Source organism: Papio anubis, chromosome 1 (assembly GCF_008728515.1).
Source record: "Papio anubis isolate 15944 chromosome 1, Panubis1.0, whole genome shotgun sequence".
Taxonomy (NCBI): Eukaryota; Metazoa; Chordata; class Mammalia; order Primates; family Cercopithecidae; genus Papio; species Papio anubis.
Window position 1 is genome coordinate 30,471,568 of NC_044976.1, and position 27,520 is coordinate 30,499,087.

At 51.3% G+C, this 27,520-nt stretch overlaps 3 protein-coding genes across 9 annotated transcripts; 1 reads left to right on the top strand and 2 right to left on the bottom strand.

The window, feature by feature from the left end:
* Nucleotide 1: 1 nt before the first annotated feature.
* TMEM234 (transmembrane protein 234) lies at nucleotides 2-5,688 on the bottom strand. 3 transcript variants are annotated; one of them, XM_031666598.1, is made up of 6 exons: nucleotides 5,603-5,688; nucleotides 5,163-5,314; nucleotides 4,425-4,491; nucleotides 1,060-1,152; nucleotides 696-754; nucleotides 2-330 (listed from the first exon to the last, which is right to left on the bottom strand). In XM_031666598.1, exons 1-6 carry the CDS (start codon nucleotides 5,616-5,618, stop codon nucleotides 217-219), a joined length of 501 nt encoding a protein of 166 aa, XP_031522458.1. In that variant the 5' UTR covers nucleotides 5,619-5,688; the 3' UTR covers nucleotides 2-216. The 3 variants fall into 3 exon arrangements, with proteins under 3 accessions (XP_031522458.1, XP_009202084.1, XP_009202082.1); XM_009203820.3 differs by having other exon boundaries at nucleotides 2-754; XM_009203818.3 differs by having other exon boundaries at nucleotides 2-1,152.
* Nucleotides 5,659-16,163, top strand: EIF3I (eukaryotic translation initiation factor 3 subunit I). The gene is made up of 11 exons (XM_003891503.4): nucleotides 5,659-5,740; nucleotides 5,834-5,926; nucleotides 7,641-7,728; nucleotides 8,018-8,083; nucleotides 10,188-10,337; nucleotides 10,420-10,547; nucleotides 13,125-13,235; nucleotides 13,355-13,444; nucleotides 13,763-13,836; nucleotides 15,480-15,572; nucleotides 15,668-16,163. The coding sequence occupies exons 1-11, from the start codon at nucleotides 5,738-5,740 to the stop codon at nucleotides 15,747-15,749; spliced, it is 978 nt and encodes a 325-aa protein (XP_003891552.1). The 5' UTR covers nucleotides 5,659-5,737; the 3' UTR covers nucleotides 15,750-16,163.
* On the bottom strand, nucleotides 16,110-26,886 carry LOC101006116 (myotubularin-related protein 9-like). Of its 5 annotated transcripts, none has more exons than XM_031666601.1 (6): nucleotides 26,289-26,886; nucleotides 25,872-25,980; nucleotides 24,607-25,589; nucleotides 24,040-24,171; nucleotides 19,484-19,629; nucleotides 16,110-16,738 (listed from the first exon to the last, which is right to left on the bottom strand). In XM_031666601.1, the coding sequence occupies exons 1-3, from the start codon at nucleotides 26,471-26,473 to the stop codon at nucleotides 25,437-25,439; spliced, it is 447 nt and encodes a 148-aa protein (XP_031522461.1). In that variant the 5' UTR covers nucleotides 26,474-26,886; the 3' UTR covers nucleotides 16,110-16,738; nucleotides 19,484-19,629; nucleotides 24,040-24,171; nucleotides 24,607-25,436. The 5 variants fall into 5 exon arrangements, 4 of the variants coding, with proteins under 4 accessions (XP_031522461.1, XP_031522464.1, XP_021794585.1 ...); XM_031666604.1 differs by having other exon boundaries at nucleotides 16,110-16,898; XM_031666605.1 differs by lacking the exon at nucleotides 16,110-16,738 and adding an exon at nucleotides 18,054-19,348.
* Nucleotides 26,887-27,520: the final 634 nt, after the last annotated feature.

The following is a 27,520-nucleotide window of genomic DNA, read 5'->3' on the forward strand; positions in this document are numbered from 1 at the left end:
CTGTCTGTTTACCAGATTTATTGACAGCTACTACTCGCCAGGTGTGCTGGGTGCTGGAGTCAGGTGGGGCTGGGGCTCACAGCTATCTACCTGTTTAAGAGGGGCTGGCAGTGAGAATTTCTGCCCACCTCATGGGTGAGGCAGGCAAGGCTAATAGACAGCTCATCTGCATCTGCCACTCCGATGTACCTTCTTCCCTTCGGTTCCACTCCTCATTCAGCCAAGGCGCTCTGACTGAGCCCTGGAGGCCTCCCGTTTGCATTTCTGGCTCAAAGTCTGCAGCTGGCCCTTTCCATGCAGCTGGGGTTCTGCAGTCCATGGAACCTGCCACTGTGATAGTCCAGATCAGGCCACAGTAATGGTGGCTGGGCTGGGGGCCTGAGATGTCAGCAGGAAGAGAGCTGCTGGGGCAGAAAGGTTGCTGAAGGTGAGCGTAGAGTCTCCTGTGCTAAATCCCAGCAGCTGAACAGCACTTGAAGGTTACAAAACCCTTTCACTCTTGTTCTCTTATTGTGATCCATGAGGTAGCTGTTATCCCCGTAAGAGAGGAGGAAGCTGAAGCCAGAGAGGGGAAGTGCTAGGTCCATCCACTCACTGCCAGCACTTCATGGCCCAGGTGCTTCCTGGAGGCAGCAGAGCTGGAGGTGGGTTCAGCCCACTCAAAGGGTAGACGGCTGCCCCTGGGTCTTACTCACTGAGCTTGTGATGCAGAGTGAAATTCCTATCACAGTGAGCACCATGCCAGCAACTGCTCCTGGGATAATAGGCAGAAATCAAGGGGGTCTGAGCTTAGCCAGGCCAGTAGGAGCTGGTACAGGGCTGGAGGAAGGGCTCAGATGGGGTCTGGTCCTGAATCCCGCCCCAGCCTCTGTCCCCAAACTGTCCAGGGCAAGAGAACTCTGAAGGCCACAAGGAAGCAGAACAGCTGCAGAGGAAAGGGCAGGATGGGAAAAGGCCGTGCCCTCACCCACTCTGGGGAGATGGGTTCTGGGAAGGAACTAACACAGGTATGTCGATGTCCAAAGAGCTGAGTCCTGCACTCGCAGTAGCCTGACTTACGTTTTCCACCAATATCTTCTCCAAGGGCCTTGCCAACAATCAGTGTGAAGATGATGGCCAGAGAGTTACAGATGGGCACAGCTAGGGTCAGATCTGGGTGGTCAGAATGGAAAGAATGCCTGAGATGCAACAAATGCCTTTCTAGGCACAAAACACTTCCATTATCATCGTTTCATACCTTTAAAAAAGGAATCATAACCCCATCTTCCAGCTGAAGTCACAGCAAATCTCAGGACTCAAACCCACATCTCCTGACTCCACGTTCAGTGCTTCCCAGGATTCCAGCATGAAGACCTGAACTCTGAGGTCTGGGACCAGCCTGGTTTGATAATGAGAATGAGGTCTTTGCACTCAGAGACTGTGAGATCTCAAGGACATCTGCACAGACAGGCAGGCACCCAAATCCCAAAGGATGCAGTAGAGAGTCAAGTAACACCAAGCACAGCCACTATTGTAATACCATGGCCTAGGTGCTTTGTGTACATATCTCAATTTTCACAACACTGCAAGAAGGGGATTATCACCATTTTGCATAAAGGAAACAAAGGCTCAGAGAAGTCACATAAACTAAGGCAAGTTGAGGATTTAAACTAAGGCTTGCCTGACTCCAAAACCTGCGCTGTTATTGAGCTGTGGATACAGACAAAGCAGAACATCAGGTGAAGCACATTTTGTTTCTGTTTCAGCCCAAGCTCAGGCCTTATGGAGTTAAAAATAAAAAGCGTCAGAAGGAAGAAGCCAGGGCCTGTTCAGGACATTCGGCTGGACCAATGGTGTGGGTAGAGGGCATCATAGCCCAGGATCTGTTCCTTAATTCTGAAGTTCCAAGGGGCTGATTGCCAATAAGCAAACTTGAAAAAGAGTAATGGAGTTGGCCGGGCGCGGTGGCTCACGCCTCTACTCCCAGCACTTTGGGAGGCCAAGGCGGATGGATCATTTGAGGTCAGGAGTTCAAGACCAGCCTGGCCAACATGGTGAAACCCCATCTCTACTAAAAATACAAAAATTAGCCAAGCATAATGGCACATGCCTGTAGTTCCAGCTACTTGGGAGGCTGGGGCAGGAGAATTGCTTGAACCTGGGAGGCAGAGGTTGCAGTGACCAGAGATTGCACCACTGCACTCCAGCCTAGGTGACAGAGCAAGGCTCCATCTCAAAAACAAAAAAAACCAAAAAAACAAAATTAGCCGGGTGTGGTAGCACGTGCCTGTAATCTCAGCTGGTGGGGAGGCTGAGGCAGGAGAATCACTTGAACCCAGGAGGCGGAGGTTGCAGTGAGCCGAGACTGTACCATTGCACTCCAGCTTGGGCAACAAGAGCAAAATACCCTCTCAAAATAAAAAATAAAAAATAAAAAAAAGCCACATACACACAAAAAAAGACCAATGGATAAATCAGCTGAGTTATCCATAGTAACAAGACTCAACTGCAGACCAGATGCTCACACTGGCTCCTCAGCACATTCTTTCCCAGCATTCCCAGGGCTCGCCAGTGTGAGGGAGAGGAGCAAACTGTCCTGCTCCTCATCCCCTGAGAGGCCCCAGCATGGAGGCATTACCAATCTAAGAAATTGATATAACAACCCCACTTACAAAGAGCTGCTTTCTTTGTTGTTTTTTTCTTTTTGTTGTTGTTTTGAGACAGGGTCTCTCTCTGTTGCTCAGGCTGGAGTGCAGTGGTGAGGTCACTGATCACTGCAGCCTCAACCTCCTGAGCTCAAGCGATCCTCCCACCTCAGCCTCCTGAGCAGCTAGGACTACAGGCATGCACCACTAAGCCCAGCTAATTTTTGTATTTTTTTTTTTTGTTGCTGTTGTTCCTAGGCTGGTCTCCTAGGCTCAGGTTATCTGCCCACTTCAGCCTCCAAAATTGCTGGAATTACAGGCCTGAGCCACTGTGCCCTGCCCAGAACTGCCTTCTTAAGTTTATATACCTTATACAAGGAGTGTCATGGCTGCTGAGGTCTGGTTTGCAACAGTAGATGGGAGAAGGATGTAGCACGGTGCAGTGGGAAAGTGAGGGCATTGGAGTGAGGCAGATCTGAGTTTCCCTTGTAATCTCGGTTAGGATATTCAAACACTCAACCTGTTTCCCCATATGTAAAACAGGGATCACAGTATACCATTTCTTTTGTTGGACTGTTGTTAAGATGAGCTGTGATAATGCATGGATCGTCCCTGGCTGAAGTGGACGCTTCATAAATAGTGATTACTGTTCTGGTTATTAGAAAGGATGGATATTAAAGGATACAGGCAGAGAGGGTAATGAGATAAAAAGAATCTAATACTGTGATTAAAACTTGGTGAATGGCTAGCTGTAGTCAGCTGGTCAAGGGTTCAGCATTCTTCCACAGCAGTGAATGCATGAGGCCAGAGACTTTCAAACTCATAAATAAGTGCATATTATTTATTTATTTATTTATTTATTTTTGAGACAGAGTCTCGCTCTGTTGCCCAGGGACTGGAGTGCAGTGGCGTGATCTCTGCTTACTGCAACCTCCGCCTCCTGGGTCCAAGTCATTCTTGTGCCTCAGCCTCCCAAGTAGCTGGGACTACAGGCACGCACCACCACACCTGGCTAATTTTGTTATTTTTAGTAGAGATGGGGTTTCAGCATGTTGGCCAGGCTGGTCTCAAACTCCTGACCTCAAGTGATCTGCCCTCCTTGGCCTCCCAAAGGGCTGGGATTACAGGCGTGAGACACCATGCCCAGTCGAGCATAAACTTTAATATATGGCTTCAAATCCTTCTGCACTGACATACTGTGGGACTTAAGAGAGGTGAAATTGCCCAAAGTTTTGCAACTTCATTTTCTAAGATAATCATGTCTGCTTTACAGAATCATGATTGGAATTAAATAATGTGTAAGACTAGTGCAGTATCTGACATAGTAGAGGGCAGTCAACAAATGTCAAGAGAAAGGAAATTTATGTATATGGAACTCTAATTGTGTGCCAGGCACTCTCCTACATGTTTCTCATTCATTAAATTTAATCCTCACAATGCTATGAAGCCAGCTGTATAAAACCAAGGCTCAAATGAGGGACTTGCTCATGGTCAGGCAGGTAGCACACAGTGGAAGCAAGAATGTGAAAGCCAGCACTTGGCACAGCAAAATGAACCTTCCTTCTTCCTCCGCTGGTCACACAAGACTGCCAGGCTTCAAACCAACGCCAGTGCCTAGCAACATACTCATAACCAGCCCACTGTGTCCCTCTTGTTCAGAGAAGAGGGTACTAAGAGGGAACTAGAGCTAGTCAGCCCTCTCTCACTGAGGGGAATGAGGTGTTTCAAGCTCCACCCCCTCAAATCACTCTTCCAGGTGGCCTCAAACACTAAGCAGAACAGTTCCAAGCCAGGACCCACCTGTCGATGCCAAGGTGAGGTAATAGAGAAGGGAGCCACACTGGTTGAGGAGAAAGGGCATCAGGTACTGGAAAGAGGAGAAACCTGCAGTCAGTGTGATGGCCTGATTGAGCAGCACTGCCTTCTTTGAGCTCCTAGCGAATGCCTTTCCTTGGAGGGAGGGAGGGTTATAAAGACCCAGAGAACACTAATCCCTCTAAAGAGAACTCTTCCAGGGCAAAGAGGGAAACAGACTGAACTCTGTGCCTTTGCTCAAACTACCCTCTCCCTCAACTCTGCTAATTCCCATCTGCAAGGCCTTGATGCCAACGTCAGCTCCTCCAGGAATCCTTCCCCAAGTCCTCCAGCTCCAGCCTTCCTTCTCTGAACTCCTCCCCTGCAGGGCCAATTTGAGCCCTAAGTCCTCCCTCTGGAAAGGCTCACAAATGTTGCCTTATTTAACTGAAGGAATCACAATAATAAAATGTGAATAATGGCAGCCATAGATTGAGCACTTACTATGTTCTAGGCCCAAAGCTAAATGCTCTACGTATCTCACCTAATTCCCACAACTGCCCTATCAGATGGTTATTATTATAATCGCCATTTACAGATGATGAAACTGAGGCTTAAGGAGGACAACTGACTCTTCGGAGAATTTCTGGTGAGTGGGGGTGGGGCTGACCCAGACCTGTTTGACTCCAAAGACCAAATTATTGGTGGCAACTCCCCCGAGAGAGGGGCCTTTCACAGACGCACCTCAGTATTCAAGAAGAGGGTCTTCATCTCCTGTAGCAACTGCCGGGCCCAGGTCGGCTCATGAACCCGCTGCAGGCCGGCGGAGGCCCGCTTCAGCAGCGGCTGCGTGCCACCCCACAGAGCGGCCACCAGCACCAGAGCCAGCACCTGCCCTGAATACAGACGAGTGCGTCACCCTGACCCCCACCCCAAACGGCCGCCCACCCCGCCCTCTCCTGGCCTCCTAGCCCCAGCTAGCCGCCCCCACTTCCCTCCTTCGCTGTCTTCGCCTCGGCTGCGACTGGCGGCTAAGGCAGGCCCAGGGAGGCTGGGGAGATGAATCCAGGAGTCCAGCCTCTGGGGTTGTAGCAGGGGTCGGGATTAGGGGGTGCAGGTGGAGCAGGAAATGAATTCGAGGCGAGGGTCGGGAAATCCATGGAGGGGCGGGGTCGGCTACCTACCCAGAGACGCCGCCATGGCAACGCCGCTGTCTTCTACTTCCGGGAACGAGGGGGCGGAGACCCATAATCCGGAAGTGGACCCAAAGCGTTTTCCGGTCCTACTCACGTTGCGGACTTCCTCGCGTCACCGCCGGGATGGTGAGTTTCAGAGTTATGGGTATTGCAGTGGGGGTCCTGGGCTGAGGCCAGGGCCCAATTCCGAGCACTGACGTTACCATCTTGTCCCCACAGAAGCCGATCCTACTGCAGGGCCATGAGCGGTCCATTACGCAGATTAAGTATAACCGCGAAGGAGACCTCCTCTTTACTGTGGCCAAGGACCCTGTGAGCGTCGGCTGGAGGGCGGGCGGGACCATGCGGAGGGGGTCCGGGAGGGGAGAGATCCTTCTGCCAGGACGATGGGTGGACATGCCAGTTTTGCCGTTAGCGGGGAACCAAAGAACGGCCCATTCTGAGAAGTAGGGAGAGGCCATCCCGGGGGTAGGTTGGCGAAAGTATTCTACTGGGAAAGGTAGGGAAGAACTCGATTGGCCGACTGCGGTGGCTCACGCCTGTAATCCCAGCACTTTGAGAGGCCGAGGTGGGAGGATCGCTTGAGCCCAGGAGTTGGAGACCAGCTTGAGCAACATAGTAAGACCCATCTCTACACACAAAAAATTAGCCTGATGTGGTGGCTCGCGCCTGTGGCCTCAGCTGCTTCGGAGTCTGAAACGAGAGGATCGCTGGAGCCCGGTGAGCTGAGATCGTGCCACTGCACTCCAAGAAAAGCAAGAGACAGTTGCCGAGCGGGGTGACTCAAGCCTGTAATCCCAGCACTTTGGGAAGGTGAGGCGTGCGGATCACGAGGTCAGGAGATCGAGACCATCCTGGCTAACACGGTGAAACCCCGTCTCTACTAAAAGTACAAAAAATTAGTCGAGCGTGGTGGTGGGTGCCTGTAGTCCCAGCTACACGGGAGGCTGAGGCAGGAGAATGGCGTGAACCCGGGAGGCGGAGGCTGCAGTGAGCCGAGATGGCGCCACTGCGCTCCAGCCTGGACAACAGAGCCAGACTCTGTCTCAAAAAAAAAAAAAAAAAAAAAAACAAAGGAACCACTGTGGAAAGGGGATAAGGATGAGGGTCAGCTTGCCCAGATAATGGGATGCGGCCTTTAGGGATAATCTAATTTTTCTACCAGGATAGTGCAGGCTGTGTTATTCAGACACAGGGGACTTAATGAGGCTGTCTCTAGTCTCATTTTAAGTCAATCCCATCCTGCTACTCAATGCAAAACAGTCCCTCATGATACTGCCTTTTTAAAATTTTATTTTATTTTTTGGGGTACGGAGTCTCGCTCTGTCACACAGGCTGGAGTGCAGTGGTGCAATCGCGGCTCACTGCAGCCTCTGCCTCCCAGGTTCAAGCGATTCTCCTGCCTCAGCCTCCTGAGTAGCTGGGACTACAGGCTCGTGCCACCACGCCCGGCTAACTTTTTGTATTTTTAGTAGAGACAGGGTTTCACCATGTTGGCCAGGCTGGTCTTGAACCCCTGACCTCAGGTGATCCGCCTGCCTCAGCCTCCCAAAGTGCTAGGATTACAGGCGTGAGCTACCACACCCAGCCTGGCCATTTTCAAGATGAGAAAACTGAACTTCAAAGGAGAGAAGCACTGTATTTGAGATCGTACAGTGAGACAGTGGCAGAGCAGGCACTGGAACCCAGACTTCCCTACTATCAACTGCTCCCACTTGGATAAGACATCAGAGATACTGTTTTTCTGGACTGGAGCTCAACTTGGCCTTTTATTCTTTGGAGCCACTGGGAGTCCCAGGAGAGCTGGAGCTAACAAATGAGGATGCTTTTACAAGCCGCCTGACTCCTCTGTTGCTTACCTTCAGAAAGGGAGGAGAATCCAGGAGTTGGTCTTTTTATCAGCTCCCTGCTGTTTCCCAAGAAATGAAGAGAAGAGGGCAGAATCAGCCTGGCTACAGGCTGCTGAGGGTTCCTGGGGTAAAGTAGGAAGCATCGCTCTTACTATCCTGTGGTTTGACTTTTCCAGATCGTCAATGTATGGTACTCTGTGAATGGTGAGAGGCTGGGCACCTACATGGGCCATACCGGAGCTGTGTGGTGTGTGGACGCTGACTGTATCCTTGTTTTGGCTCTGAGTCCATGCTGCTAGGGTCTGTCAGCAATGGAGAGGCTAGGTTGGAAGTTGGGAGTTGGGGGTGTTGTTGAGGGCCTAGAGAACAATACCTCCTATTCCCTGGTCTCTTCACTGGCTGGGGAAACATTTAGGACAAGTTCCAGTTCTGGATAAGGAGGTAAGAGGGGAAGAAAGGCTCTTTGGGGCTGAACAGGGAGATGACTCACTTGGCCTCCCCCAGAGGACAAGGGCTCAGGTGAACTTCGTCATGTTTCTTAACAACTCTTCAGGGGACACCAAGCATGTCCTCACTGGCTCAGCTGACAACAGCTGTCGTCTCTGGGACTGTGAAACAGGTAAGCTAGGTTCATTCACTTTTTTAGCAACAGGTCCTAGGAAAATAGAGATGAAATCCATAGATAGTTTCCAGTCTAGGGAATAAGAGACAAGAAAGACAGATGAGAAAAGAAGTCTTACAGTAAGATACACACCATGGTAGAGGAAGCGTAGATTACTATGGGAGGCCAGAGCCCAGAACTGGCTCCCTAGAGTGGGGATGGGAGCAGCCTGGGAAGGTTTCCCAAGGTAAATGTCATATGAGCTGGGGCTTAAAGGATGAGGAAAGACGTCATCACTTTGGCACATGCAGGAGTGAAAGTGTGGAGACTGTTGTGTCCAAGTCATCTGATCTGGCTGCAATTCCTGCTTCTTGGTGGGGTGGGGGTAGGGGGGTGAAATACACAGTCATGGAAAAGATGAAGCTGGAGAGTCAGGCTAAGGCCAGAACAGGTCTTGAATGCCAAACTCAGGAGCTTGGCTTTGTTCCATAGAATATGGGGTGCTGTGGAGGTCCCTGAGCAGGCAAGAGTAGGGGTCTGTTCAGTTTAGCAAGGTCAGGGAGCAGGGGGAGGCCCTGGAAGAGCTAAGACTGAAGACAGGGGAGCCTATTAAGTTTTCTTTTTTTTTTTTCTTTTTCTTGTTTTTGAGACAGAGTCTCGCTGTCGTCCAGGCTGGAGAGCAATGGCATGATCTTGGCTCACTGCAACCTCTGCCTCCCGGGTTCAAGGGATTCTCCTGTCTCAGCCAGCCCGAGTAGCTGGGATTATAGACGCACACTACCATGCTTGGCTAATTTTTTTTTTGAGATGGATTCTCTCGCTCTGTCACCCAGGCTGGAGTGCAGTGGCACAATCTTGGCTCACTGCAACCTCTGCCTCCTGAGTTCAAGTGATTCTCCTGTCTCAGCCTCCCGAATAGCTGGGATTATAGACATGCGCCATCACACCTGACTAATTTTTGTATTTTTAGTAGAGACAGGGTTTACTGTGTTGGCCAGGCTGGTCTCAAACTCCAGACCTCAGGTGATCCACCCACCTCAGCCTCCCAAAGTGATGGGATTACAGGCGTGAACCACTGCGCCTGGCCGGTGGCTCATTTTTGTATTTTTAGTAGAGATGGGGTTTCACCATGTTGGCCAAGCTGGTCTCAAACTCCTCACCTCAAGTGATCCACCTCAGCCTCCCAAAGTGCTGGGATTACAGGCATAAGCCACTGTGCCCAGCCTAAGTTGTTCTGTTTAGTGCCAGGTCTATGCTGGGCACTGGGGACATGCAGGGAAATCAGATCAGGTCTTTGCTGTGGAGGATTGCAGTCTGAGTGGGGAGATAGATATATTGCAGTCTACGTATGAGCAGTACCACATTAGCAGGATGTCTGAGGAAAGAGTCTGGATAAGAAGTTAAAATACTTGGCCAGGTGTGGTGGCTCACGCCTGTTAATCCCAGCACTTTAGGAGGTTGAGGCGGGTGGATCACCTGAGGTCAGGAGTTCAAGACCAGCCTGGCTAACAAGGCGAAACCCCGTCTACTAAAAATACAAAAATGAGCCAGGCATGGTGGTGGGTGCTTGTAATCCCAACTACTCAGGAGGCTGAGGCAGGAGAATCGCTTGAAAGGTTGCAGTGAGCCGAGATCACACCATTGCACTCCAGCCTGTGGGACGAGAGCAAAACTCTATCTCAAAAAAAAAAAAGGGGGCCTGGCGCAGTGGCTCACACCTGTAATTCTAGCACTTTGGGACGTCAGGATGGGCGGATCATGAGGTCAGGAGATCGAGACTATCCTGGCTAACATGGTAAAACCCCGTCTCTACTAAAAATACAAAAAATGAGCGGGGCGTGGTGGTGGGCGCCTATAGTCCCAGCTACTTGGGAGGCTGAGGCAGGAGAATGGCTTGAACCCAGGAGGTGGAGCTTGCAGTGAGCGGAGATCGTGCCAGTGCACTCCAGCCTGGGAAACAGAGCGAGACTCTGTCTTAAAAAAGAAAAAAAAAAGAAAAAATACTTTCTAAGTTTGGGTTACTGGAGCAAGAGAAACAGTGAGATGCGATGGTGGCATTTTCTAGAATGTCCTCCCTGCAATTGCAATGGATGGTGTAGCCCAGACTCTTGCCTGTTTCCAGGGAAGCAGCTGGCCCTTCTCAAGACCAATTCGGCTGTCCGGACCTGTGGTTTTGACTTTGGGGGCAACATCATCATGTTCTCCACAGACAAGCAGATGGGCTACCAGTGCTTTGTGAGCTTCTTTGACCTGCGGGATCCGAGCCAGATTGGTGAGGGCTGGGATTAGGGCTGGGGTTGAGGTAAAGGGTGCAGCTCTAGAGCCCAGGGCCTAACATCTACTGCTCCACACAGACAACAATGAGCCCTACATGAAGATCCCTTGCAACGACTCTAAAATCACCAGTGCCGTTTGGGGACCCCTGGGGGAGTGCATCATCGCTGGCCATGAGAGTGGAGAGCTCAACCAGTATAGTGCCAAGGTAAGAGGCCACATGGGGCCTGAGCCTACCAGAATGATTCTTTTTTTTTTTTTAAGGTGGAGTTTCTCTCTGTCGCCCAGGCTGGAGTGCAGTGGCGCCATCTCGGCTTACTGCAACCTCCACCTCCCGGGTTCAAGCAATTCCCCTGCCTCAGCCTCCCGAGTAGCTGGGATTACAGGCACACGCCACCACGCCTGGCTAATTTTTTTTGTATTTTTAGTAGAGATGGGGTTTCACCATGTTGGCCAGACTGGTCACGAACTCCTGACCTCAGGCAGTCCGCCTACCTTCGCCTCCCGAAGTGCTGGGATTACAGGCATGAGCCACCACACCTGTATTTTTTTTTTCTTTGAGACAGAGTCTCACCCTGTTGCCCAGGCTGGAGTACAGTGGTATGATCTCGGCTCACTGCAACCTCTGCCTCCTGGATTCAAGCCATTCTCTTGCCTCAGCCTCTCAAGTAGCTGGGAATATAGGCACCCACCACCACGCCTGGGTAATTTTTGTATTTTTAGTAGAGATGGGGTTTCACCATGGTGGCCAGGCTGGTCTTGAACCCCTGACCTCCTGACCTCAGATGGTCCACCTGCCTCAGGCACTGGTGATAGCACAGTAGTTCAGAGCAAGGGCGGAGCTGTATGCTGTGGCTCACATCTGTAATCCCAGTGCCTTTGGGGGCCAAGACAGGAGGATCTCTTGAGCCCAGGGGTTGGGGCTATAGTGAGCTGTGATCATACCACTACACTCCAGCCTAGGTGACAGTGAGACCCAGCACTTTGGGAGGTTGACCCGCCTCAACCTCTCAAAGTGCTGGGATTTTCTAATAAATTTTAAAAAAAAATTAATAAAAAATTTTAAAAAGAGCAGAGGTGAGATTGAAATGTAGATTTCACTACTTTTTAGCTGTGTGATCTTGGCCAAGTTACATAACTTCTCTGACCCTGTTTATCTGTAAAATGTTTCAAGGATCAAATGATATCACATGTTTGAAAAACTTGTCACAAATGCCGGGCGCGGTGGCTCAAGCCTGTAATCCCAGCATCTCAGAGGCCGGACGGCGGATCACGCAGGTCAGGAGATCGAGACCATCCTGGCTAACACAGTGGAAACCCCGCCCCTACTAAAAATACAAAAAAAATAGCCGGGCGAGGTGGCGGGCTCTGTAGTCCCAGCTTTCCCAGGGGAGGCTGGAGGCAGAGAATGGCTAAAACCTGGGAGGCGGAGCTTGCAGTGAGCTGAGATCCGGCCACTGCACTCCAGCCTGGGCGACAGTGCGAGACTCCCTCTCAAAAAAAAAAAAAAAAAAGAAAAACTTGTCACAAAGTACTCAGGACATGTTAATAAGGATCACAGGCCGGGTGCGGTGACTCACACCTGGAATCCCAACACTTTGGGAGACTGGAGCAGGAGGATTGCTTGAGCCCCAGGGATTGAGATCAGCTTGGGCAATACAGGAAAACCCTATCTCTTAAAAAAAATAAAATTAAAAATTAGCTGTGTGTGGTGGAGCGTGCCTCTGGTCCCAGGTACTCAAGATGTTGAGGCTGAAAGATTGCTTGAGTCTGGGAGATTGAGGCTGCAGTGAGCCATGACTGTGCCACTGTACTCCAGCCTGGGTGATAGAACAAGACCCTGTCTCAAAAAAAAAAAAAAAAATTAAGGATCACAAATGAGCAGTTCCCTGCCACCAGAGTATAATGCCCTGTGCTGAGCTCCTAGAACAAAGAAGTAAATCAGACACAGTCCCTTCCCCCTTGGAAGGGACTTGCAAACAGCTAGCACCTGAGTCAGATTGTGAACTGTGCCACCGTAGAAGTCTCAACCAGGTGTGGAAGGTGCACTGTCCCAGGGAGGTGGTGTGTACATTAAACCCTGGAGAATAAATGGAGCTTCAAGCAGGAAGGAAAGAACATCCCACAGGCAAAAGGAACAGCAAAAGCAAAGGCACAGAGTTAAGAAAGTATGGAGTCTTCAGGAACCATTGGGATGCAGTCTTGGGGACAGAGGACAGGGAATAGATTTTAAACGTCCTTAAGTGTGAGGAGATAAAGAGTTTTGATTTTCGGCCGGGCGCGGTGGCTCAAGCCTGTAATCCCAGCACTTTTTTTTTTTTTTTTGCGAGGTGGTGGGCGCCTGTAGTCCCAGCTACTCCGGAGGCTGAGGCAGGAGAATGGCGTAAAGCCGGGAGGCAGAGCTTGCAGTGAGCTGAGATCCGGCCACTGCACTCCAGCCTGGGCGACAGAACGAGACTCGCCTCAAAAAAAAAAAAAAAAAAAAGAGTTTTGATTTTCCTCCAGGCAGTAGGGAATCTTGAAAGGGTTATCTATGGCCAGATTTTCCTTCCAACAGCGTTTGCAGGTTATGTTTGGAGAATGGACCTGAACTAGCCATCAGGCATAGGATGTACATTACTGGACAGAGTCAAGGGATATTTAGGGGTGACTGATTAGATAGAGGGGGTGAGGAAAACACAAAGTCCATGCTATCTCAGCTTTCTCATTTGGGTGCTTAGGTTTCTGGGGAACTGAGATTAGTAGGGATTGGGCCCAGTCGGTCTCACTCTTCCTCCTTCCCCAGTCTGGAGAGGTGTTGGTGAATGTTAAGGAGCACTCCCGGCAGATCAATGACATCCAGTTGTCCAGGGACATGACCATGTTTGTGACCGCATCCAAGGACAACACAGCCAAGGTGAGCCTGGGCAGGGGTCTGGCAGGGCTGCTGCCTCCCTCCTGCTGCACAGCTCACCCTGCCCGACTTCCCTCAGGAAGGCTCTTTCTACAGATATCCCCCTTGCCTTCTCTCTCCAGCTTTTTGACTCCACAACTCTTGAACATCAGAAGACTTTCCGGACAGAACGTCCCGTCAACTCAGCTGCTCTCTCCCCCAACTATGACCATGTAAGAGAACCCCATCCAGCCTTCCTGCTAAAGCCTCAGGAAGCTTCCAAGTTCTAGATGCTTGTCCAGAAGTTGGGCTACAACATTGTGGGGGAAATGATGTCAGGCAGAGAGGAGATTCCCAGAGGAGTGACAAAGCTGGAAGGATGAATAGCCCCAGGGAAGCGGGCAGGAGGTGGCAGAAGTGTCTGATCATCCCCTACCTTTGGTATCCTCCCATTGAGCTGTGTGAGATGTGAAAAATGTATATGGCAGGAGAAAAACAGAAAATGGACTTGGTGTCCATCGGGCCCATCTAGAGTTTCTTCTTCCATTCAGGTGGTCCTGGGCGGTGGTCAGGAAGCCATGGATGTAACCACAACCTCCACCAGGATTGGCAAGTTTGAGGCCAGGTAAAGAGGAAGAGAGCTCTTCCAAATTGAAATCTCATGGGGTGTACCTTTTTTTTTTCCCCCCCGAGACGGAGTCTTGCTCTGTCACCCAGACTGGAGTACAATGGTGTGATCTCTGCCTCCTAGGTTCAGGCGATTCTCCTGCCTCTGCCTCCCGGGTAGCTGGGATTACAGGCACCCACCAACACACCTGGCTAATTTTTGTATTTTTAGAAGAGACAGGGTTTCACCATGTTGGCCAGGCTGGTCTTGAATGAACTCCTGGCCTTAAGTAATCTGCCCACCTTGGCCTCCCAAAGTGTTGGGATTACAGGCATGAGCCACTGTGCCCGGCCTTCATTATATTTCTCTATGCCCATATTTCCTCTATTGTATAATGAGACAGTGACAATATACTTACCATAAAATTATGCAGATTAAATTATTCAGTTAATATTTATTAAGCTCTTTAAGCACTGCCCAGCACGTAGTAGGCACTCTATAAGTATTAGTTATGAATTTAGGCAGACTTCTGGGTCCAGTCTTCCCCTCATAATAAAAAAGTTAAAAAATAAAGATACAGGGTCTCACTATGTTGCCCAGGCTGGCCTCGAACTCCTGGGCGCAAGTGATCCTCTGCCCTCAGCCTCCCAAAGTACTGGGATTACAGGCGTGAACCACAGCCCACAGCCCCCAACTTCATCTTATTTTGTTCACATTCACTTATTATCTCAATTTTTCTGCTTTATTGTTATTTTTTGAGACAGGGTCTCACTCTGTTGCCTAGGCTGGAGTGCAGTGGCACCATTTCTGCTCACTGCAACCTCCTGGGCTCAAGCAATCCTCCTGCTAAGCCTCTGAGTAGCTCAGATTACAGGTGCACACCACCGTGCCTGGCTGCTTTTTGTATTTTTAGTAGAGATGTTGGCAAGGCTGGTCTCAAACTCCTGGCCTCAAGCGATCTGCCTTCCTCGGCCTCCCAATGTGCTGGGATTACAGGCATGAGCCGCCACGCCTGGCCTCAAATGCAAATTATATCACAAAAAATAAAGCAGAAGCCGAGTTCGTGACCAGCCTGGCCAACATGGTGAAACCCCATCTCTACTAAAAATACACAAATTAGCCAGGCGTCTATAATCCCAGCCACTCAGGAGGCTGAGGCAGGAGAATTGCCTGAACCCAGGAGGTGGAGGTTCCAGTGAACTGAGATTGCGCCACTGTACTCCACCCTGGGTGACAGGGTAAGACTCCATCTCAAAATAAATAAATGGGGCCGGGCGCGGTGGCTCACGCCTGTAATCCCAGCACTTTGGGAGACTGAGACGGGCAGATCAGGAGGACAGGAGATCAAGACCATCCTGGCTAACATAGTGAAACCCCATCTCTACTAAAAATACAAAAAAGTTAGCCGGGCATGGTGGCGGGCACCTGTAGTCCCAGCTACTTAGGAGGCTGAGGCAGCAGAATGGCGTGAATCTGGGAGGCGGAGCTTGCAGTGAGCTGAGATCGCACCACTGCACTCCAGCCTGGGCGACAGAGCGAGACTCCATCTCAAAATAAATAAATAAATAAATAAATATAACAATTTGCATTTGGGGAGCGCCACCTTCAAAATGTTTTGGAAGGAGATGGAAAGTGAATTAATTGTGTCCCTTTTCCTCCAGGTTCTTCCATTTGGCCTTTGAAGAAGAGTTTGGAAGAGTCAAGGGTCACTTTGGACCTATCAACAGTGTTGCTTTCCATCCTGATGGCAAGAGGTAGGGTCCCAGTGAAGCAGCTGAGCTAAGCCCGGGTTGGGTCTCTGCCTCTCCTAGAGTAGGCACCTGACTGGTGCCTGGCTATCTTTTTCCAGCTACAGCAGCGGCGGTGAAGATGGTTACGTCCGTATCCATTACTTCGACCCACAGTACTTCGAATTCGAGTTTGAGGCTTGAGAAGCTGGATCTCCGGCCGGGTGCGGTGGTTCATGCCTGTAATCTCACCACTTTGGGAGGTCAAGGTGGGCGGATCACCTGAGGTCAGGAGTTTGGGACCAGCCTGACCAGCATGAAGAAACCCCGTCTCTACTAAAAATATAAAAATTAGCAGGGCGTGGTGGCACGCACCTATAGTCCCAGCTACTCAGGAGGCTGAGGCAGGAGAATCACTTGAACCCAGGAGGCAGAGGTTGCAGTGAGCTGAGATCGTGTCATTGCACTCCAGCCTGGGCAACAAGAGCGAAACTCCGTCTCAAAAAAAAAATAATAATAATAAGCTGGATCTCCATCCGGGCCAGAGAAGATTCTCACAGAAGGTTTTGAACTCTAAGAAATAAATTGGTTTGGTAATAAATGGCTTCTGGTCAGATATTTTGTGGGGTCTGTTTTATCATCTTTCCTTTTCACTGACACCCCAGCAAGGGGATGCCAATCATGGAGACTTTTATTATTTAGACCTCCCTATACTTTGGACACCTCAAACTTAAGACCGTCCGTACTTTTGGCCAGCCTGGGTCGCAGGCATCCTCTTCCAAGGTGTAAAGGTCCTAAGGGGCCTGCAGAGGTTTCAGGAATGTCTCGGTTGCTGTCCAAGGAGCCAGTGCTTAGGGTGGGGGCTGAAGTAGTTGGCTGAGAGGCTTCTGTCTTCTCCCTTCCTGTCACTGTTTGCCACGCTCTTCCCCCATGCAGCTTCTGCAGGCTCAGGTGAGTGGGTCCAGCGAAGAAACAGGCCCGAGGAGGAGGAACACAGGTCAGGACGCTGAGCGGAGGGATAATCCCCCGTGGAGAAGGTGTGGGGCTCACCTTGCCCAGCCGCAGGCTCTGGGGCTCCACGGATGGCCAAGGGATTGAGGATGTAGAGTGGGTTCCGGAGTCTTTGTTGCTCTTTTGGCTGGTTGAGCCAAGACCACAGGGAGTGCATCTGAGTCCTCACTTCACACGGGCATCTGCAGAAAGGCAGGGAGTAAGTTTCTAGCCCCAGGTATGCCCTCTGGGAGTCTGCGTGGGCAGCCCTGGTTAGTAGGGTGACAGCCACTTTGGACAGTGATAACCTCTCCTTTTCTCCTTTTTCTTGCAAACATTGCCAGTCAGATCTTGTACTGGGCACTAGAATAAAAGAGGAACAAGACAAAAGTCCTACTTCTTAAGGAGTTCTATTTAAAGGGAGAAACCAATTTAGTTTTGCCTCAGTGTCAGAGAAGGCTAATTAAGAATGTGATGTTTGAGCTGAGTCTCAACAGACCTAGCATACCCGCTGTGCAAAGCAACAGCCAACACTTGGGGAAAACGGCAGAAGCCAAAGAAAGAAGGTGGGAAAGGCCCACTGTGAATATTGATAGGCCTGGACCCAGGAGCTTTTGAAAGAAAACTGATAACAATGAAGATGCAGAGAAGAGTGAGGCAGCTGCTGGAGAATCCAGATGGAAGAGACTAGTGTGGATGAAGACGGGGGGAGGGCCTTCTGGCAAGGGAGGACCAAACTCAGACAATTTTAGGAGAAAGACTAAAGATGAAGGATGGGGGAGAGGGAAGTAAATAGAGATGATCCAAGACTAGTGGGGTTAGTGAAGCAGGATGGGGTATGGAGGAAGACTGAGCAACAGAATATAATTAAATCTGATCACTCTGGAAAGGAGTGAACCCTCCCTCCCCGCATCTCAGTCTCATAAGACAGCTGGCATCTGGGGCTGATTGGGAGCGTATGCAACAAGCCAACCAAATAATAAAAATACCACTTCTTTTATTTATTTGTTTATTTATTTAACGGAGTCCCACTCTGTTGCCTAGGCTGGAACGCAGTGGCATGATCTTGGCTCACTGCAACCTCTGCTTCCCAGGTGCAAGCAATTCTGCCTCAGCTTCCTGAGTAGCTGGGATTACAGGCGTGTGCCACCACGCTCGGGTAATTTTTTTGTTTGTTTTGTTTTGAGACGGAGTCTTGCTCTGTCACCCAGGCTGGAGTGCAGTGGCGCAATCTTGGCTCACTGCAACCTCTGACTCCCAGGTTCAAGTGATTCTCCTACCTCAGCCTCCTGAGTAGCTGGGACTTCAGGCAGGTGCCAACATGCCTGGCTAATTTTTTGTATTTTTAGTAGAGATAGGGTTTCACCATGTTAGCCAGGGTGGTCTTGATCTCTTGACCTCGTGATCCACCCACCTCAGCCTCCCAAAGTGCGGGAATCACAGGTGTGAGCCACCGTGCCCAGCCTAATTTTTTGTATTTTTAGTAGAGTCGGGGGTTTCACCATGTTGGCCAGGCTGGTCTCGAACTCCTGACCTCAGGTGACCCGCCTGCCTCAGCCTCCCAAAGTGCTGGGATTACAGGCGTGAGCCATTGCACCCAGCCAGATTACGGCTACTTTTATCCCCTTCATGCTACTGATGAGATTGAGACTCAAACAGGTTTGCTATGAACACCCAGCAGGTGAGTGATGAAACTGGAATTTGAGCCCAAATTATTAGACTCTGCTTTCAACTTCCATTCTATTGCTTGGAAAGAATCAACCTGGCAAAGTGGTAGAGAACCCCAGAAACTATTTTTGCAGCAAATTTCCCCTGTAATCCTTGTTTTCAAGGCAGGGGTTCATTTGCAATTGGCTATGGACAGAGTAGGTATGTCTAAATGATTGGCCTTAGACCTATTTATCTCTGGATTTGCAGAAGTTAGGAGGAAGTATGAGATTTGGAGACAGGGGCAAGGAGAACACTCAGTTTTCCTAAAAGACAAACTCACTTGAATTTGAGAAAGATGGCTCCTAAGGAAGTAAGCTGCTGGCCGGGCACGGTGGCTCACGCCTGTAATCCCACCACTTTGGGAGGCTGAGGTGTGTGGATCACCTGAGGTCAGGAGTTTGAGATCAGACTGGCCAATGTAGTGAAATTCCGCCTCAACTAAAAGTATAAAAATTAGCCAGACGTGATGGCGCATGCCTGTAATCCCAGCCACCCGGGGGTCTGAGGCTAGAGAACCAGGAAGGCTAAGGTTGCAGTGAGTCCAGATCGCGCCACTGCACTCCAGACCAGGCGACAGAGCGAGACTTCGTCTCAAAAAAAAAAAAAAAGGAAGGAAGGTGCTGATGGCACAGGTACACAACCCCTTCCTCTGCCTGCCCCTAACCCACCTCAACACCCCCTCAGCTTACCTCTCCTTTTCGCTGTTACAGAGAAAGGTGCCAAACGGGGAGGCATAGGCGTGCCCAAATAGCGCCAACAGTAGCCCTTCCCCAAACTCCAATGACAGTGGGAACTGGCGGCCTGGCTGCCACACGCAGTCCAGGAAGAAGAGAAAGGTGGGTGCCTCATGCTTGGGGTGGGCATGAGAGAAGGCTGAGTGGGCACAGCACAGCTGGAAGGGGTGGCCGGCCTGGGGAGTGGGGCAGAGCAATGGGCACGAGGAAGCAAGGTTTCTGGATGGAGGGTAAGGCTGGGGTTGGGTGGTCGCTTACTTTCCTGGATCCACTCCCACTCCACCAGTTCCTGGAATCCAGTCATGGTTTTGCTCAAGGGGTCCAGGATGAGTTGGGCCAGTGAAGTCACAAGCAGGGTGCTGTCTGTGCCTTCAGCCCCATGTACCAGGCCAGGAATAGAATGGACCCAGTTCTAGGCTATATTTGCTTACTGAATCACAGTTTTGCATTCAGGGGTTGAGAGCCCTGCCCATCCCGCCCTATTCTGTGTCAAGGGGGCCTTACCTCTCCATGCCCTGGGCTGCCAGGCAGGCAGTGCTCAGTGCCTCCTTTACATGTTACAGCCAGCAGCAGCTGTCCAGCAGACTCAGCCAGTTGTTCATGCTCTGCTCCGAGTCCCCACAGGCCTCCGCCAGGCGCACGAAGCTCTCCTGCAGGGGAGAGCTTGGCAAGTGCTCAAGACCAATGAGGGAGACACAGAATCCTGTAAAGAGCCTATCTGATAAAAGGGACATAGAGCCCCTTAGGGATTCCAGTCTCACAGCACATACAACCCACAGAGGAGCTCCTAATCTTTGAGACAGGGTCTCATTCTGTCCATGAAATGGTTTCTTTTTTTTTTGAGACAGAGTCTCACTCTGTCTCCAGGCTGGAGTGCAGTGGTGCGATCTCAGCTCACTGCAACCTCTGCCTCCCGGGTTTAAGCGATTCTTCTGCCTTACCCTCCCAAGTAGCTGGAACTACAGGTGCACGCCACCATGCCCAGCTAGTTTTTGCATTTTTAGGTTTCACCATGTTGGCCAGAATGGTCTCGAACTCCTGACCTTGTGATCCGCCCACCTCAGCCTCCCAAAGTGCTGGGATTACAGGCGTGAGCCACCGTGTCTGGCCTAAAATGGTTTCTTAGCCTTGAGGATTCCTCAGTCTGATGGGAGAGACTCAAGACCCTTTGAGAAAGCTCCCTGGAAGGGGTCACATAGCCCTCTGGGGAAACACAGAATGTCCTGGGAAACCACCAATTTGCTGGAAGTATCACAACGCCCTTGATGTACTACAGTCTGATGAGAGCAACATAGCACTCGCTGGGGAGCCCCAGTCTGACAAGAAAAACACAATTCTCTCGGAATTCTGAATCTGCTCCTACCTCCCAGAAACTGCTCTGTTCAAGGTCACCAGTGACCTCCTGCCAGAAAATCTAACAGAGACTTCTCAGCTCTGTTTAAAAGCCTTCAGTGGCTGCCCACCACCTTGAGGATAAAGTCTAGGCTCATCTGTAGCCTCATCTGTACTCCCATTTCATACTCGACACTCCCACCATACCGAAGGACATTAGTCGACCCCATCCATGGTTTCACTTTCTGAGGTTTCAGTTACCCATGGTCAACTGTGGCCTGAAAATATTAAATGGAAAATTCCAGAAATAAACAATTCATAAGTTTTAAATTGTAAGCTCTTCTGAATGTTGTGATGAAATCTCGAGTCACCTTGCTGTGTCCCGCTGGATGGGAGTCATCCCTTTGTCCAGCATATCCATGCTGCACACACTCCCTGCCCATTAGTTACTTAGTAGCTGTCTTGGTTATCAGAGCGACTGTGGCATTACTGCAGTGGGCTTGTGTTCAAGGTCAATAGGAGCCTAAGGCTGCATTACAAGGCCTATGTCATTCACCACATCTCATCACATGGCATTTAAGCATCTCACATCATCACAAGAAGGGTGAGTATAATACAATAAGGTATTTTGAGAAAGAGATCACATCTCATATGTTATGGAGATGGGACCACTGTCACCGACTAGAGTGCAGTGGTGCAATCTCAGCTCACTGCAACCTCCTCGCCTCCTGATTCAAGCAATTCTTCTGCTCAGCCTCCCTAGAGTAGCTGGGACTACAGGGGCCCATCACCACACCCGCTAATTTTTTTTGTACTTTTAGTAGAGGCAGGTTTCACCATGCCAGGATGATCTCGATTCTGACCTTGTGATCTGCCCGCCTCGGCCTCCCAAAGTGCTGGGATTACCCACCACGCCTGGCCTCATACAATCTTTTTTTTGGGAGTGCCTCTGCTTGTCTATAGACGGGAGTGCAATGGCGGATCTTGGCTCACTGCAACCTCCCACCTCCGGTTTCAAGCTTTATTCTGCCTCAGCCTCCCAAATAGCCGGGATTGAGTAGGCCCTGCCTGCCCCAGCTCTGCATTTTAGCAGCCAAGTTCTTATGTTAGCCAGGCTGGTTCTAAAACCTGGCTCAGGTGATCCCCGGGCCTCGCCTTTGGCCTTCCTAAAGTGCCAGGATTACAGGCGGGAGCCACTGGGCGCCTGGCCTTTTGTTTTGTTTTGTTTTTGTTTTTTTAGACAAGGTCTCATTCTGTCAGCCAGCCTCAAGTGCAGTGGTGTGATCACAGTTCACTGCAGCCTCTACCTGTCAGGGCTCAAGTGATCTCCCACCTCAGCCTGTTGAGTAGCTGGGGCTACAGGTGCACTCTACCATGCCTACCTAATTTTGAGACAGGATCTTTTTTTTTTTTGAGACGGAGTCTCTGTCGCCCAGGCTGGAGTAGTTGTAGCGCTTCCGCCACTGCAGCTCACCTGCCTCCCCGGTTAATCTCATTCTTCCTGCCTCAGCCCCCCTAGAAGCTGGGACTACAGGCGCCCGCCACCATGCCCGGCTAATTTTTTTGTATTTTCAGTAGAGACGGGGTTTCACTGTGCTCGCCAGGATGGTCTCGATCTCCTGACCTCGTGATCCGCCTGCCTCGGCCTCCCAAAGTGCTGGGATTACAGGCATGAGCCACCGTGCCCGGCCGAGACAGGATCTTGCTCTCACCCAGGCTGGAGTGCAGTCACATGATTACGGCTCACTGCAACCTCCACCTCCGAGGCTCAAGCCATCCACCTCAGCCTCTTGAGTAGCTGGGACTACAGGTGTGCACCACCACACATAGCTAATTTTTTTTTTTTTTTTTCGAGATGGAGTTTCATTCTTGCTGCCTAGGCTGGAGTGCAATGGCGCTATCTCAGCTCACTGCAACCTGTCTTTCGGGTTCAAGCGATTCTCCTGCCTCAGCCTCCCGAGTAGCTGGGATTACGGGCATGTGCCACCACGCCCAGCTAATTTTGTATTTTTAGTAGAGATGGGTTTTTCCATGTTGGTCAGGCTGGTCTCGAACCCCTGATCTCCGGTGATCTGCCCGCCTCAGCCTCCCAAAATGCTGAGATTACAGGCATGAGCCACCACACCCGGCCAATTTTTGTATTTTGTATAGAGACAGTGTCTCCCTATGTTGCCCAGGCTGGTCTTAAACTCCTGGGCTCAAGCAATCCATCCTCCTCGGCCTGCCAAAGTGCTGGGATTACAGGCATAAGTCACCGTGCCCAGCCACAATCTTCTAAATCTCCAAAATACCTATCTTTTACCTCAGCACCCGACCTATACAACTTTTATTACAGCATATTGTAATTGTTCTATTTTATTATTATTGTGTGCTTACTATATAAATTAAACTTGGCTGGATGCAGTGGCTCACGCCTGTAATCCTAGTACTTTGGAAGGCTGAAGCAGGTGGATTGCCCGAGCTCAGGAGTTCAAGACCACCCTGAGCGACATGATGAAACCCTATCGCTGCTAAAATACAATAATAATAATAATAATAATATAATATAATAATAATAATAAAATACAAAAAAATTAGCCAGGCATGGTGGCAGGCTCCTGTAGTCCCAGCTACTTGGGAGGCTGAGGTATGAGAATTGCTTGAATCTGGGAGGCGTAGGTTGCAGGGAGCTGAGATTGCACCATCGCACTCCAGCCTGGGCAACAGAGGGAGACTCTGTCTTAAAAAATAATAATAATGGCCGAGTGCGGTGGCTCACACCTGTAATCCCAGCACTTTGGGAGGCCGAGGCGGGCGGATCATGAGGTCAGGAGATCGAGACCATCCTGGCTAACATGGTGAAACCCCGTCTCTACTAAAAATACAAAAAAAAAAAAAATTAGCCGGGTGTGGTGGCGGGCGCCTGTAGTCCCAGCTACACGGGAGGCTGAGGCAGGAGAATGGCGTGAACCCAGGGGGCAGAGCTTGCAGTGAGCCGAGATTGCGCCACTACACTCCAGCCTGGGTGACAGCAAGACTCTGTCTCAAAAAAAAAAATAATAATAATAATAAAATAAAATAAATACAAAAAAGAAAATTAGCCAGGCGTGGTGGCACGTGCCTATAGTTCCAGCTACTTAGGAGGCTGAGGTGGGAGAGTCATTTGAACCCAGGAAATGGAGGTTGCAGAGAGCCAAGATCACGCTACTGCACTCCAGCCTGGGTAACAGAGTGAGACTCCATCTTAAAAAATAATTATTATGATAAAATAAAATAAGATTAAAAAAATTAGCTGGGCATGGTGGCAGGTGCCTGTAATCCTGGGTATTTGGGAGGCTGAGGCAGGAGAATCACTTGAACCTGGGAGGTGGAGGTTGCAGTGAGCCAAGACAGCACCACCGCACTCCAGCCTGGGCAACAGAGCGAGACTCTGTCTCAATAAAATAAAATAAATAAAAATAATAAAATAAATTAAACTTTTTCATAGGTATGGAAAAACATAGTGTCTGTAGGGTTTGGTACTATCTGAGGCTTCAGGCTTTCACTGGGGATCTTGGAACACACTTCCCGAGGATAAAGGGGAACTACTGTACTTGGCAGTTCCCCAAATAGGACAAATGACCAGGCTGTCTCCGCACCTGGACACTTGCAGTTCCCTCCATGCAGGGTCTTTCTTTCTTCTTCTGGCTCACTCCTCCATTTTCGGGACTCAGCTAAAGCATCCTATTCTCAGGGAAACCTCTGATTACCTGAAGTCATTGTAGTAAGAGAGGGGCACCTCCTCTGCGCTGCTGCTCATCTCAGGGAAGCCTGATTGTCCATTCTCCGCTGAGCTCTGTCATGTCTGAGCTGGCCACCGTGGCAGCCCCTGTTGCTCAGTGCTGGGTAAATAAATAAATAAACACAGCTTTGTATTTTGGATAGGGAAGCAGTCTACTCTCCTCAAAACACAAAACTCCCTCAGGACCTCTTCTTGGCACTGCCATCACCTGGAGACAGAGGGCACAGATCCCATCTGTGCAGGTGCAGCCCCCAGGGAGGGGGTGCGTGTGTGCAGGGAGGTTGTTCCGGGAAGACAAATTTCAGTTTAATGTAAAGAGGTGCTTTTTCTTCCCAGGCAAAGCTGGGGTGCCTAGAGAGTAAGGCGCTGTCTCAGTGGTGGTGTGCAAGTCGGGTTGCCCATGTGGAGGGATGACAACCAGGAAAGACTTTCAGGGTTCCTGGAGGACCCCCACCACCCCAACACACACTGACACACACGTACATTCACAGAGCCCTACAGGAGAGGGCCTGGGAGAGGGTGGGAGGCTCCTTACCTCTCCAGGGACCCGTGTAACCGTTACCAGCCAGGGTAAGCGGCCTTGGCCTCCGTGCCTGCGCCAGTCACGTGGGCCTGTTTTGCTGCCTGGGCCGAGAGCGTGTCCATGATGAAGCCCGGCGCCCACGGACGAGCCCCCGCCAGCACAGTTCGCAGCAGCTCCTGGTCCTTCTCGCAGCGCCGCTTCTGGGGAACAGTCAGGGGCTGACTGGAGCGTAGCAGAACCTGCGGACCGGACTAAGCTCTGGAAGTGACCCCCCAGGCTTAGAGGGCCCCTAGGCCAGGTCTGCACACCGACAGGCTGGAGTAGAGAGACCAGGGCGAACTCAGGAGGCTTCGGACCAGTCTGGGGGTGTTGTGGCCAAAGTGGTTTGGGACCCTATGAATAGGCCGTGGGTGGGTCCTGGCTTGACAAAGAAGGGACTAAGCTTCGCGGGGCCCAGAACCGTCAGGGGCGGGGCCAGAGAATGGTGATACTCTCCCCTGCGAAAAGGCGGGAGAGGGGCGGGACCAGAATGGAGCAGGAGCTGGGGCAGCGGCCAGGCCGCGAATTGGCCAGGCCTAAAAGAAAAGGCCCAGAAAGGACACGGCCGCCTAGGGGCGGAGCATGGGAAGGGCGCGCTCACGGTGCCGCTGGGAGCAGGGGGTAGCTGAGCACCGGGAAGCGATCTCCCTGACCGAATCGGGCGCTGCGTGCCAGGGCATCATCGTCCACCACGTGTGGCACGATCACGGCACGGGGGTATCTGGGGCACAAGCTGAAGTCCCCGTTCATCTTGCTCAGCCGCCACGCGTTGGTCTGCGGAGCAGGGAGGAGAGAGGCCAGGTCTAGGGCACCCAAGGAGTGCCCTGTCCCCGCGCCTCTTCCAGGCCCGGCGCTTCCACCTCACCGGGCCCCCACGACCGCCTCACTTCGCGAGCTACTCTCTTGTAGTAGCGTTCGGGCGGAAGGAAGAGCCAGGAGTCGCCCAATCTCAGGCCCTTGGGACGGTAGAATAAAGGGAAGGAGGTGATGACGGATTCCAGGGAGGACAGCGCTCGGAGAAGGAAGTCAGGGGCTCTGAGGGGAATCGTCTCGCCTGCGCCCTTTCCAGTCCCTCAGTCCTGTAGCTTCAGCTTCGGCCTCTCCAAGTACCCCAGACCACCCTGCATCCCCCTGGCATTTAGCTGCGGCTCTGGGGCCTCTTTGAACAGTAGCACCTTTTTTTCCCCTCTACGCGAGACAGGGATAGCTTAAAGGGCTTGGGCGCGCCCTCGCCACACCTCGATGGAGGGGGCGATGTCCAGCGTTGCTTCCGCGCCCTCTATTTCCAGCTGCAGCACTCGCAAGTCCTTACAGCGCAGGGTGATGGTGCCCGAGTCACTCGCAACCCTGGGGAGGGACGGGCCCAGGCTTAGTGTCCGTCGCTAAGGAGGGGATGATGTCCTCCTGCGTAACGCAGGGCGATGGTGCCCTCCTGCGTAACATCCAATCCGGGAAACTCGTTGCTCCTCTCCTGGGACAACGAAACTCGTTGCCCCTCTCTAAGACTCGTCCTTTCCCAGGAGAGGGGCAACGAGTTTCCCGGATTGGGCGTTACGCAGGAGGGCGCCAGCTCCGACTGTGCCGGCCGTGACCCCTACCCCGCCAAGCCGCGCACTCCCCAACTCCGGGGACCCCCCCTCCCCGCCACGTCTCACTGCTTCTCGAAGAAGTCGACGCTACGCAGCAGCAGCAGCCACAGGTCCAGAGAGGACGCGGGCCCTGGTGACAGCAGCAGGTGGTAGAGAGTGACGCACAGCGAGCCGCGAAGCGGGAGCGCCTCCGGGCCCCGTGGAAGTTCTGCTTGGGCCCAGCCCGTGTGGATCAGCTCTGAAAACTCCATTCTGCCAGTGAGAGACCCGGGGCCCAGCAGAAGGCCAGACTGTGAGAGTGTCAGGAGGGGCAGGCTGGAGCTGCCAGCGCAGCCAGCGACGCCGTCTGGACAGCTGTTAAGGAGGTCACTCAGAGGAAAGGATCACAGTTTCACAGGAATTTCCCCTCATATTGCCAATATCTCTTAGCGAGGTCCCTGGCCAGAGACTGTTATAAGCAAATCTCCATTTCATCATCTGTGAAATGGGGAGATTAATCTTGCCTAAAGTCCTTAACCCTATGCCTGGGTTGCAGGAGACACTCAATATTTTTGCATTTTTGTTTTTTTAAGCCCTGAGGCGCTAACACTACTGCTAACTTTAAAAAGAAAGAAAGGCCTGGCGCAGTGGCTCAGGCCGGGCGTGGTAGCGGACGGCCTGTAGTCCCAGCTACTTCGGGAGGCTGAGGCGAGCGAGAATGGCGTGAAGCCTGGGAGGTGGAGACCATCCTGGCTAGCATGAGCCGATATCGCACCATCTGCTACTCCAGCCTGGGAGACAGAGCGAGACTCCGTCTCAAAAAAAAAAAAAAAAAAAAAAAGAAGAGAAGAAGAAAAGAAGCAGGAGAAGAAGGAGGAGGAGAAGGAGGAGGAGAAGGAGGAGGAGGAGGAGGAGGAGGAGGAAGAGGAAGAGGAGGAGGAGGAGGAAGAAGAAGAAGAAGAAGAAGAAGAAAGAAGAAAGAACCCGGTGCAGTGGCTCACGCCTGTAATCCCAGCACTTTGGGAGGCCGAGGCCGGCAGATCACGAGGTCAGGAGATCGAGACCATCGTGGCCAACATAATGAAACCTCGTCTTTACTAAAAATACAGAAATAACTGGGCATGGTGGCGCACGCCTGTAATCCCAGCTACTCGGGAGGCTGAGGCAGGAGAATCGCTGGAACCCAGGAGAGGGAGGTTGCAGTGAGCCGAGATAGCGCCATTGCACTCCAGCCTGGGCAACAAGAGCAAAACTCTGTCAAAAAAAAAAGAGAAGGCCGGGCACGGTGGCTCAAGCCTGTAATCCCAGCACTTTGGGAG